Source organism: Mercenaria mercenaria, chromosome 1, assembly GCF_021730395.1.
Source record: "Mercenaria mercenaria strain notata chromosome 1, MADL_Memer_1, whole genome shotgun sequence".
In the NCBI taxonomy this organism is placed as follows: Eukaryota; Metazoa; Mollusca; class Bivalvia; order Venerida; family Veneridae; genus Mercenaria; species Mercenaria mercenaria.
Genome location: NC_069361.1, coordinates 49,757,243 through 49,769,833, shown reverse-complemented (window position 1 = coordinate 49,769,833; position 12,591 = coordinate 49,757,243). Strand labels below are relative to the sequence as shown.

Here is a 12,591-nt window from a genome sequence, read left to right as displayed (position 1 = left end):
ACGTACATGTATCGCTTTTTCACGGTAGCAAGATTTTAGCATAGCACCATGCGGTAGATGTGGCGGCATCGGGTTCGTGGCTTTTACGACTGAACAATAATCGAATATAAATGTAATGTTTGTCAAACAACTTTAACTTTAAAAGATGTGAGGCATAATGTAGTACACTGAAACAAGCCATACGGATTATTAGAATTAGTCTTGGTTCTGAAAACCTGGCCTGTTATCATTAAAACACGAATGCAAAGATTGTACAATACAATAAATGACGTAGAAACTCCATCAAGTCAAAGCATAACTGCGACAATGGTTGAACATACCTTCAGCTTCTGCATTTGGGGTGGTAATGGGGAAGGTTTGTTTGCAGATACGTTCTCTAAACAAGCTTCTACATCTATGGGTTTAGATACATTCTGTATTTCTAAATTCCGTTTTCCTTGGTGTTCTTGATTAAAGTTGAGGGTAGCGGTATTCGTATGTACATGATATGTTGTCTTCTTAATTTTGGTACTACTGATTTTGTTTACTTGACCTGATTCTGTAATGATATATTTGATAAAAAACGATAAAGCAAAAATAAAACGTTTGCATTACACTTCACCTACTCAAACTGTTGTAAGCGAACATACTTATATACAAAAAAACCCTGTTTCATTGCAAGATAGAAATATTCATTACCGAATGAGCACTAGACGCATTGTTTTTTATGACTCGCATATACGGTGTTCGTTAATACTGCATCGTTGGCTATAACACTTAAAGACCTGTTCGCAAAGCCTGTTTTCTCAAGACACTCATGCAAACTAACTTAAGGAAAACAACGATAGACATATAAAATTCCACCTCAACACATACGTCTTCGAGAAGTGTAGGATATTCTACTCACCTTTAGTATATTGTAGGAAGGTGAATTACCTTTTAAAGACTCAAAACTTGGTGAAATGTCCATTTTTGTAGTTCCCCGTTCATCATTATTTCCATCTGCTGTGCCTTCATATGTGGTTCTTCCATCATCTGCAATTGCAATTCAAAGTAATGATAATCTAATATCACAAACTGACAAATGACCAACTGCTATCCTCTGATTTGCCCCATGCACTTGTATTATTCCCATCTGATATATGAAATAAACTATTTAGCAATAATAGTAAACAAACCTATGGCTAAATCAGCCTAGTCATAGTCCTGATACATAATTTATGATAACTAGCAACTAATAGTACTGTTACCGGACACGCAATTGCAATTCAAAGGAATGCTGATTTAATAATACATACGGAAAAATGTACATTTCTTATTCTCTGGTTTTACAAACAATTGTAACACATATAACAAATATACTGAATGATCAAGAAACAAAGGAAACTTTGTATATTGAGCATATAAATTCCCGCACAAAAATGATTTTTAACATGATGTGTGTCCAAATGATACAGGCATAATTGTTAAAAGTCCTAAAACAGGCATAATTTTGAAGAAATGCTTAACAGGACTATGGAACATGTTCAATGCATATCAGCTTACAACAATTGACGAGTGTGTAAAGTTTAAATTCATTCCCATATGTGGGTACTGAAAAACTAGTTAACATTAAAAAAAAAACACTTTACAAAAACTGCTTAAAAGAGACACAGTCTTACGTGGAACTCTGTTATACATGTGTATTCCCCTGCCGAAGCAACTGTTTTGAGAAACAGAGGTCCAATAAATAAAAATGTTTCAAAAGCATTGAACAGTATGCATGTTAAATAGAAATAAGTGGAAACTCCGCAGGTCGCTCAACACGACAAAAACAAAAATGTTGCAGGCTCGGTTTGACTGAGCCTGTTCATGGGTGGCAATGGAAATGCATGCTACCGTACATACCCTCTAGCCCCGGGTTGAGCAGAAGTCTTACACATGCTAAAAGTACAAAAAATTTTTAGAGACATCCGCAGATATGTTCATACGGCGGTGCAAAAGTCTTCTACTCAATGGCATATGTCGTAATACTTTTTAGTTATGCTCTAGAAATAAGTGTTATGCCTTAATGAAATAGAGAGAAGAAATAAAAAAGAAAAGGAAAGCAAGATAGAATTATCGTTCTATTTTGCTGCAATCTACAACATATCAATTTTTTTATTATGTGAAATTCTAACAAAATCCACTGAATAGTTTTCAAGTAGGACAACAGACAAATGATATAAGCAACAAAAAAAAAAGAAAAGAAAAACACGAGAGCGATTACAGCCTTAAACCTGTCAACTGAACATGACCCGTTTGAGCTTTAATAAATGTATGAAACACTGAATCGTGAATGATAAGAACTCTGTTTTGAATAAACTACTCTGGTCTTGCAAAGTGAAAGAAACAACAAAGTGTAACTCAGGTGCACGAATTCACATGCTGGAAAATATGCCTACATGATTTCATGACTCTAGGTGAATGTTTGATAAAAAACATGCTACACAAGCACTTTATTTGTATTTTTCAATAGGTCAAGGACCATAACTTAAATATGGCGTAGTGAAACCCAAATATAATACCAGGAGCTCAGACACGAAATTGCGGACAGGCGGACGGACGAACGGACAACGCCAAATCTATACTGGGCGTCATTGAAAAGTTACCACTTAATATATACCTCTTTACTTTTTATACAATATCGACGTCACTTTTTCATGACCTTGGTCATACCAATGGCCTGATGGCGTTGATCGTGCCTTAAACGCGGCATTCTTAGCAAGGGTATTCTGTTTTTTTTTAACGTTTTTCTTTTAGTCTGTCGACTAACTTTCAAGTGCGATGAATGATTTGCGATAGAATTTTCGTACATGTCGACATTGCTGGAAAAAGTCATTTTGCATGTGTAGCCCGTGCCTCAAATGTAGTTAATCGAATTGGACGAATCTTTACACCAGTGACGTTTCAGCTGCGTCAAAAATGTAGTCGTGTTATGCTTTTAACACAGTCAAATACGCTTTTTGAAATATAAGGGTCATTAGGGTGGTAATTTTTCAGTGACGCTGAGTATATAGCCCTTTAAACATATTAAGTATGAAGGTTGTGGGTCAAATGGTCCTCTGCCTTGCAACTGGAAAATGTTTTCAATGTTCGGGCCCCTGTGAACTTCACTTTTGATCGACGCCAGAAACAATAGCTCTCAGCCACTTTTCCAGATATTGATCGGACAAAAAAGTGTGACGGTTGGTTGGGTGGATTAATGGGTGGCCCCTGAGACCTTCACCATTGATGAATTGAATGTTTCAAAATCTTTAAGGGTCATCTTCACTGCATGTCCAATCACCCAATTAAGTTTTAATACTCTCGGTCAAATGGTTTCATTGGAAGTATTTTTTTGTCCATTTTCAGGCCCCTGTGACCTCTACTTTCGACTGATTTATCCTAAACATAATAGTAGTCATCTACTCCGTTAGCCCTTTCAACCTATGAGTTTGATGGTTCTGGGACAAATGGTTTTAAAGTAATTGATTTCCATGACCTTGACCTTTGATCAAGTGACCCAATTCAATAGGGGTCATATACTCTGTATATCCAATCATCCTATGAAGTTTATATATTTTTGGTTAAGTGGTTCTCAAGATATTGATCGGAAATTGCTTTCCATGTTCAGGTCTCTGTGACCTTGACATTGACAATATGGCTGCAAAAACAATAGAAATCATCATATCTGTTGGAAAGTTCTATTTGAAATCGTTCTCAAGTTATTGATCAGAAATTATGGACGGACAGTTAGGTGGTTTGGGGCATAATCACACGAATCACATGAATATCGAAGCAAACTGTTTTGAAATACAATATATAGAAATAATAGAAAAAAATATTGGACATAGATTACCTTTATTTCTGTAAGACTTAAATTGTAAAAACGAAAATGTTGAGGACACGAAGTCTTTTAGCTTTCCGACTGCTCCCTTTTTCCTGCTTTTAGAATCATGTTCTTTTCTCTTTGGCTTTGGGCTTTTTTTCTCCGACTTCATTTCTTCAGCGTGTTCTTGCAACGATTCCTCTGGTTTTTCTAAAAGATATTTTTTTAAATCATCTGTTTATTTATTCAGAAAAGAGAGATTTCAGAAAAGAATGGATCATTTAACTTTAAATTCATAGATGTTAAAGCAAAACCCAACATTTTATGTTTCTTTTTCCCGACTGATATTTACAACAAAACTATCAGATCGTATCCGTATTTTTCAGCGATATTGTAGATTCTTAGTTCACCAAATATGGCATAAATGCAATTTTCTTTATTTTTTTTCTGAAACTGTTAGGCTTTAAACTGTCTTCAGTCTGTTTATATTTCGTATTGGCGATATCACCTGTGAAATTATGAAGTAACTGTATGCTAAGTGTTTCTTAAATAGAACAGAAGACACGCTTAACGGGGGTAGGGGTGCATAACAGTCCCGTGAGACAGGTAGTAGACATTTACGAATTAAGTCTACGTGGACTGTGAACACCTAAGACGATCGATTTTTCAAGGGGACCGTCTCAACATGATAATTTTAATTTATGTGTGGTAGGAAAACATTCCAATAATGATGGTAAGGTCTGGCTTATTATGTTACCGCACAGGATAAGATTAGGATTTGTCTGTCCGTCTGTCTGTTCGCCAGAGAGGTGTTTTGTTATGCATATCGCAAAAAGTATTTGATCTAGCGTCATAACACTTTCCCGAAAGGTTCTTCAATATTATAAGTTGCGCATCTGCGACAAAGTTGAAAAGATGAGCTTATCTGTTCGCAATGCATCCGTATTCCATCGTCGTCGTCGTCCGAAATGAAAATAAATCTTAACTGGGTTAGCTTGGATCAAAATGTAGGTCAGCAGGTAAAACATTGTGAAAACTGTAGAAAACGTAATATCTTGCGTCTCCATTCCTTTGTTGTTATTATACGCCCGAAGGAACGTATTTTGGTGTTCGTCTGACCGTCTGTCCGTCTGTGTGTCCGTCTTAGGGGTCAAAGGTCATATAACTTTGTTTCGAGTGCGATGTGTAACTCTTAAACTGCTTGAAGGATTTTAAAAAAACTTGGCACAAATGTTCACCACACTGAGACGACGTGCAGAGCACATAGCTCGCTTCAAGGTAAAGGTCACACTTAGAGGTTAAAGGTCACATGACTTTGTTTTGTGTTTATGCTGCTTTGCATTGCGGTGTTCTTGTTTTTATTTGGCAGATTCCGCAGATTCTTTTTTTTTTGTTCACTTACAATATTTTTTATTGAATTACTTCCCTTTTATGTTACTAGAAATAGGTTATTTTGTAACTTTTTTATTATTAGCCGTAGGTAAAAACCGAGACCACTTTTCTTTGGTACAACATGGATGTTACCTGCAAAGTTAAGGTGTATTTTGACACATCTGTACCTGTTAATAATTTTAGTGGACTAAGAGTTTTTCGGGGAATTTCTTCCCTTTGTTGTCATTTTCCTTAGGACTTCAACAGTAAAGTTCTTTAAATTTTGCTCCCATCCTCTGATATTTGACTTTGGGGGCCTCCGTGGCCGAGTGGTTAAGGTTGCTGACTTCAAATCACTTGCCCCTCATCGATGTGGGTTCGAGCCTTACTCGGGGCGTTGAATTCTTCATGTGAGGAAGCCATCCAGCTGGCTTACGGAAGGTCGGTGGGTCTACCCAGGTGCCCGCTCGTGATGAAATAATGCACGGAGGGGCACCTGGGGTCTTCCTCCACCATTAAAGCTGGAAAGTCGCCATATGACCTATCATGTGTCGGTGCGACGTTAAATCAAAAAAAAAAAATTATCAAAAACTTTTACCAAAAATTCTAAGTTAAAAAGGGACATAACTCTGTCAAAATTCAAATCACAGTTATGAGGATTGTTTTTCCTGGTGTAGACTTCGATAGTAAATAACTATTTTAAGTTTAAAGTCAATAGCTTTGATAGTAACAGAGACATTTGAATTTATCAAAAACTTTAACCAAAAATTCTAATTTAAAAGGGGGCATTATTCTGTCAAAATTCAATCAGAGTTATAGGGATTGTTTCTCCCGGTGTAGACTTTGATAGTAAATAAATATTTTAAGTTTCAGGTCAATAGCTTTGGTAGTAACAGATATATTTGACTTTATCAAGAACTTTAACCATAAATTCTAAGTTAATGGCATAATTCTATCAAAATTCAATCAGAGTTATGGGGATTATTTTTCCTGGTGTAGATTTTGATAGTAAATAACTATTATAAGTTTCAAGTCAATAGCTTTGATATTAACAGAGATATTTGACTTTATCAAAAACTATAACCAAAAATGCTAAATTAGAAAGGGGCATAATTCTGTAAAAATTCAATCAGAGTTATGGGGATTGTTCTTCCTTCTGTAGACTTTGATAGTAAATAAGTATTTTAAGTTTCAAGTCAATAGCTTTGACAGTAACAGAGATATTTGACTTTATCAAAAATTTTAACCAACGGAGACGCCGACGCCGACGCCGACGCCGACGCCGGAGCGATGCAATAGCTCTACTTTTTCTTCGAAAAGTCGAGCTAAAAACAGGCACATCCAAATTTTATATCATCTACCGCATAGTGATGATATAATAACTCAAACCCTATTGCCGTTATAAACTCTTTTTCATATCGCGCATAATATAATTAAACTATGTTGAGACTGTCCCCTTGAAAAATCTATCGCCTTAGGTGTCCACAGTCCACGTAGACTTAATCCGTAAATGTCTAGTACCAAGAGCTCCATCTGAACGCTTTCAATTGTTGTTTCACTATACACGTACGCTACAATGTGTTTGTTCGACATAAATGTGCATTATGAATTAAATAACCAATACAAATGATGGCTATTATGATTTATCATTTCAAGTTTTATTATATGAATGTGAATATTACACGTTCTGTTTTGTTTGTTTTTACTTAGAACATGTGTCGTGTCGTCTAGACCGCGACGTTCATTCAAGATTTTTCTTTAACGTTAACGAAATGATGAAATATGTATATTGTCTCTGCGATAAGAAAAATATAGAGACAATGTGACTGGTGCACGATGGAAGATAAATTACCACTTGTTCAATATGCATAGTACCCATTAACCGAAATGTATGTTTTAGGTGAGAAATGTGCCTTTGAAATGGGTTAGTACAATTTCCACTTCATGACAATGGTTCTTACAATGGTTAGCATACTCAGGGATAAGGTACAATATGTACAGTGGCATTTTCTCTCTAATATGGTGTCAGTGTAATGCAACCCAGCATGCATTAGAGAAGACTAGGTTTAATTGAGTTTGCTCACGAGAGGTAATTGAAAGTGCAATACATTTCACAGACCCAAAAGGACAGGACAATTTAACAACATATAATTCAAGTACTGAATTCATGTACGGGGCAACTCACTTAGTACTCTTAATGCGAAAAAAGGAGATAATTCAATAGTTATCTAGGAGGGTAAAATGTTGCACTCGGTACTATAGGAAATTAAAGAACCTTTAAATCCCAGTTTATAGCTGAATATGCATTGTATAAAACTGAGTGTTTATTTAGGAGCCAGTTTATAATTTAGCTAAATTTTTTAAATCACAAACCTAATTCTTTTAAGTTTTGTTGATAGGAGAGGAATGGTGTGTCTACAAGACGTTGTGTTTTTATAGTAGGTAAACATTAGTATATGTATACGAGTTAATATGAAAACTGTTGTCAAACAGAAGAGGCGTGCTTATATTAGAGACCAACGAACCAAGAGACATTCGTGAATGGCACGGCAAGGCTGCTATTTAGTCCGTCTTTTAGACGGTTTTGTCGGGGCCCTGATAGTAATTCTCGTAAATTCAGACTGCTAATTGGAGGAGCTTTAGTGGTATTTGAAATAGAGAAACTAGTAATGAGAGAAATGTGTGCTGTATTTTCATCAATTGTACAGTGAAACTTGCTCGAGAAACCACCTTTTCAGTCTTCTTAGTAAGGAAAATAGAAAAGGAGGAAAACCACAGGTTACTCAACACGACATGAAAATGTTGCAGGCTTGGTTCGATTTAGCTTCATGAACGGTGGTGGAAATGCAAGATACCGTTATTGGACTTTACCCCAAAGCTGAAAGAACAAAATACTAGTATGCTGAATTAAGAGTAAGTTTTCGTGAAAAGATCACTTTTTGCCATCCTCTAAGGTGGTCTGTAAATTCAAATTGTACTATATTTGGAAAAATTGCGTATGCAGAATTGCGGCATAATATCTTTGCGACACATCCGACGTAATTCTGAAGTATGAGATACAAATGTAAATTTCAAAATAATTTAAAACATATCCGAAAGACGATGGCAATACATTTCCATTTAGCTAACAAATATTGCATGCATGTTGAAACAAAGTTGTTGTAGTAAAGTTAGATGTATACATTCAGTGTTTTGTTTATCTTGCCATACTTGCCTTGAATGTTTCCTAGTTGTTTCTGTCCCTGCACCTTTGCATCTATTGAACTTGATATGTTATCTTAAATAGAATAAAGCGTCCCAAAATAACGGTATCATTTTTTCTTTAATAGGTGATTATATCACGGGTAACATAATGTTAAAATGCACATTTTCTAATAAACAAAATATCTGAAATCTTAATATTAAATAGGCGATTATATATCAAAATCAATGACACAGATCAAAAAGGAATACCAACGTTCTAAGGACACAGCACTCTGAATGTAAAATACAAAAACAATCTGGGTAAAAAGCTAATACAGGAACACGAAATAACATAGCGTTGTGACGGCCAGTGGCGAGAATAATGGACAAGCCGTAGCAAGCGTCTTTTGCCTTGCTATACTATCTCAGAGTCTGTAATTTTCATTGTATTGGGCTATTTGATGTGCAAAACGTGTCTGCCATATATGTTTTGCAATTGCTATGAAAAAAAGATGAATAGAATAGAAGTTAATGCTAATGTGTAAAAGCAGAGGTGTTTATATATATTAACCCTTTGTGATAAAAGACCTCTGATACCCGGTAGTTACTTGCAAAATTTAAGACTTGTGGTATCACTTTCAATACCTACTGACAAAAGGATAGACATACTTCTTTCTGTTTTTTCGTGGTCTTTAAATAAACATATTTACCTTTACTTCTTTCATACACCGCCTTTGTAAACTGGTCCATTACAACTGATGCAGTCAGACTCACGTTTGCATCAACAATTTTTGATAACGTTTCCGATATTTTTGTTAGGTGACTTTTGGCTTCCTCTCCCTCGAAGAAAGTCCACATATTTGTTAAGCCTTTCAGTGATTTACTTTCAAATGGAAGCACAATTTTTAATTCTTCCGCTGAAGAAGAAATTGTACTAAGGTAAATATTATGCAAGCTGACAACAAATCAGGAGTATTTCTGTTTACTTGTATGTTGAGTTCTTGAGGAATGTCGGTATATAAACACGTTAGACTTTAAATTACACGATTAACGTGTTTTAATGTACATAAAGACATAAAACATTCTCAATTTTACTATTTGGTATATGACTTGGTCTTATATAAAACAAGACACAGAAATTATTATTTCAATACACAATTTACCATATAGATTTTAATTAAAGGGAATGGCAATGCTGTTCTCATGTTCTAGAATTTCTTTAATCATTTAAACCAGTGAAAGAATTTTCAAAATAAGCTTAACAAGAGATCACAGAGTGATCTTGGCGCCCACCAAGTGCCATTTTTGAGTGTTCCAAATTTCAAGACTTACTGACTAGCTCAAGGTCAAATTTCATTTCCGTACACAACACTGTGCATGTGGTCCAAATTCGAAAGCTGTAGCTCGAGAAATGTGAAAGTAGGTCACTAGATCAATCTTAAGGTCAAAGTTTAACTCGGTACACAAAACTATGCAAGTGGTCCGAATTTGAAGGCTTAGCTTGAGAAATGTGTAAGTAGGTCACTAGGTCAAAATCAAGGGTCAAATTTCACTTCAGAACACAAATCTATGCATGTGGTCCAAATCTGAAGCCTGTACCTTCAAAAATGTGAAAGTAGGTCACTAGGTCAATGTCAAGGCCAAAGTTTGTTTCGGTACACAATCCTATGCAAGTGGTCTAAATTTGAGGCCTGTAGCTACAGAAATGTGAAAGTAGGTCACTAGGTCAATCTTAAGGTCAAAGTTCATTTCGGTACACAAAACTATGCATGTGGTCCAAATTTGAAGGCTGTAGCTTGAGAAATGTGAAAGTAGGTCACTAGGTCAAAATCAAGGTCAAGTTTTATTTCAGAATACAGAACTATGCATGTGGTCCAAATTTGAAGCTTGTACCTTCAAAAATGTGAAAGTAGGTCACTAGGTCAATGTAAAGGTCAAAGTTTGTTTCGGTACATAAAACCATGCATGTGGTCCAAATTTGAAGGCTGTAGCTTGAGAAATGAGAAAGTAGGTCACTGGGTCAAAATCAAGGTCAAATTTAATTTCGGAACACAAAACTATGCATGTGGTCCAAATTTGAAGACTGTACCTTCAAAAATGTGAAAGTAGGTCACTAGGTCAAAATCAATGTCAAATTTCATTTTGAAACACGGAACTATGCATATGGTCCAAATTTGATACCTGTACCTTCAAAAATGTGAAAGTAGGTCACTAGGTCAAAATCAAGGTCAAAGTTTTTTCAAGTGCACAAAACTATGCACATGGTCCAAATTTGAAGGCTGTAGCTACAGAAATGTGAAAGTAGGTCACTAGGTCAAAATCAAGGTCAACTCAGGTCAAGGTTCATCTTGCCACTCAAAAATATACATGTGGTCCAAATTTGAATGTTGTAGTTATTGACAAGAAGATTTTAAAAGCTTTTCCCTATATAAGTCTATATGAACCATGTGACCCACGGGGCGGGGCCATATTTGACCCTAGGGGGATAATCTGAACAAACTTGGTAGAGAACCACTAGATGATGCTACATTACAAGTATCAAAGCCCAAGGCTTTGTGGTTTGGACAAGAAGATTTTCAAAGTTTTTCCCTATATAAGTCTATGTAAACCATATGACCCCCAGGGTGGGGCCATATTTGACCCTAGGGGTATAATTTGAACGATCTTAGTTGAAGACCACTAGATGATGTCACATACAAAATATCAAAGCCCTAGGCCCTGTGGTTTTGGACAAGAGGTTTTTCAAAGTTTTTCCCTATATAAGTCTATATAAACCATGTGACCCCCAGGGCGGGGCCATATTTGACCCCAGAGAAATAATATGAATCATCTTGGTAGAGGACCACTAGATAATGCTTCATACCAAATATCAAAGCCCTAGGCTCTGTGGTTTTGGACAAGAACGTTTTCAAAGTTTTTCCCTATATAAATCTATTTAAATTATAGAAATAAACAAAGGACCATAACTCACTCATAAATTGTTGAACCAGTCTGATTTTCAGGGGGACACAACTAGGGTACCAATACATCATTCTGACAAAGTTTGGTCAAAATCCCCCCAGTAGTTTCTGAGGAGATGCGATAACGAGAAATTGTTAACGGACGGACGGACGGACGGACGGACGGAATGACGGACGGACGGACCACGGACGCAGAGTGATTTTAATAGCCCACCATCTGATGATGGTGGGCTAAAAATGAGAAAGTTATAAGCATTTAAATATTTTATCCAAATGGCGGCCATTTTGTTTCCATGGCAACAAAAACAAACATGGCAGATTAAATAACATTTTAGATACGTATTTGAATTATATTTATTTATTTCTTCAAAATAATCTTCTACTTTTCCCAGCTATAATGCGAGAAATTACCATGTCTTACATCTTACACAAAAAAAAATATATGAAATTAATCTATTTAAATGGTTATTTGTTAAATAAAAAAATCAGCAGTGTGTAAATGACGTCATTAACACTTATAATGGCTACCGCCATAATCAGTCATTATCTTAAATTTCAGACTGCCATATCTTTTTCAAAAGTTGCCCTATTTTAAAAATCTTTCAGCGTTATGAAAGGCTTTAGATAAGCTTTCACATAAAATAACATATTATCATGGTTTCCTTGCCCTTAAATATCATTATTGAAAGACAAATGATTTTCGAATCTGCTGTTTCACAACAAATACTTTTACCTAGACAATTGAACAAGCATTCTGGCCTGATCTTAAACTTACATAATGTTTTCATAACATTTTGTAAACTGTCAGGTGCTATGGTCCACGAAAGGCCGCAAGAAAAACCGAGCATTTTGCTGAGACTGCATGATATATCTGAAAGACGTTGTTTGCATTCATCACTATCCATATACATGTAGCTAAATGCTTCAACATTCCTTTCATTGAAGAGCACTTTATTGGTATTCGGATGCAACCTAAATCTGCAATTCCAGGTACTATGTCGGGAATATTTCTCATATCTGTAAACCAGGAAAGTAAATCGTCTACTAACTCGAGACAAAGGTCACCATGCCATTGAATCCTTTGTTCTAGCATTTTTTCGATTTCTTCTTTAGAAAAGTCATCCCGATTCTGAATCATGTCAATGAATTTAAACAAAAGACGCATGACATACTTTTCTTTTTGTCTTTCGTCGCACTCCGCTTCTATGATAGTCTGTAATGCTGTTAAGTAATAAAAAGCTTTAATAAACAGATTTCGTTTTCTTACAA

At 35.7% G+C, this 12,591-nt stretch overlaps 1 protein-coding gene across 2 annotated transcripts in view; it reads right to left on the bottom strand.

Moving 5' to 3' along the window:
• Window positions 1–12,591, bottom strand: part of LOC128558223 (uncharacterized) — a 46,084-nt gene that overhangs the window by 1,042 nt on the left and 32,451 nt on the right. Inside the window, exons 1-6 of one of the 2 annotated variants that reach the window (XM_053547106.1) lie at window positions 12,098–12,354; window positions 9,073–9,279; window positions 8,394–8,456; window positions 3,839–4,018; window positions 916–1,014; window positions 321–538 (exon numbers count right to left, since the gene is read on the bottom strand). In XM_053547106.1, coding sequence (XP_053403081.1) covers window positions 321–538; window positions 916–1,014; window positions 3,839–4,018; window positions 8,394–8,456; window positions 9,073–9,279; window positions 12,098–12,233 — 903 coding nt within the window. In that variant the 5' untranslated portion in view covers window positions 12,234–12,354. Of the gene's footprint in view, window positions 1–320; window positions 539–915; window positions 1,015–3,838; window positions 4,019–8,393; window positions 8,457–9,072; window positions 9,280–12,097; window positions 12,544–12,591 lie in introns of those variants that run through there. The other variant, XM_053547101.1, reaches the window with a different exon arrangement.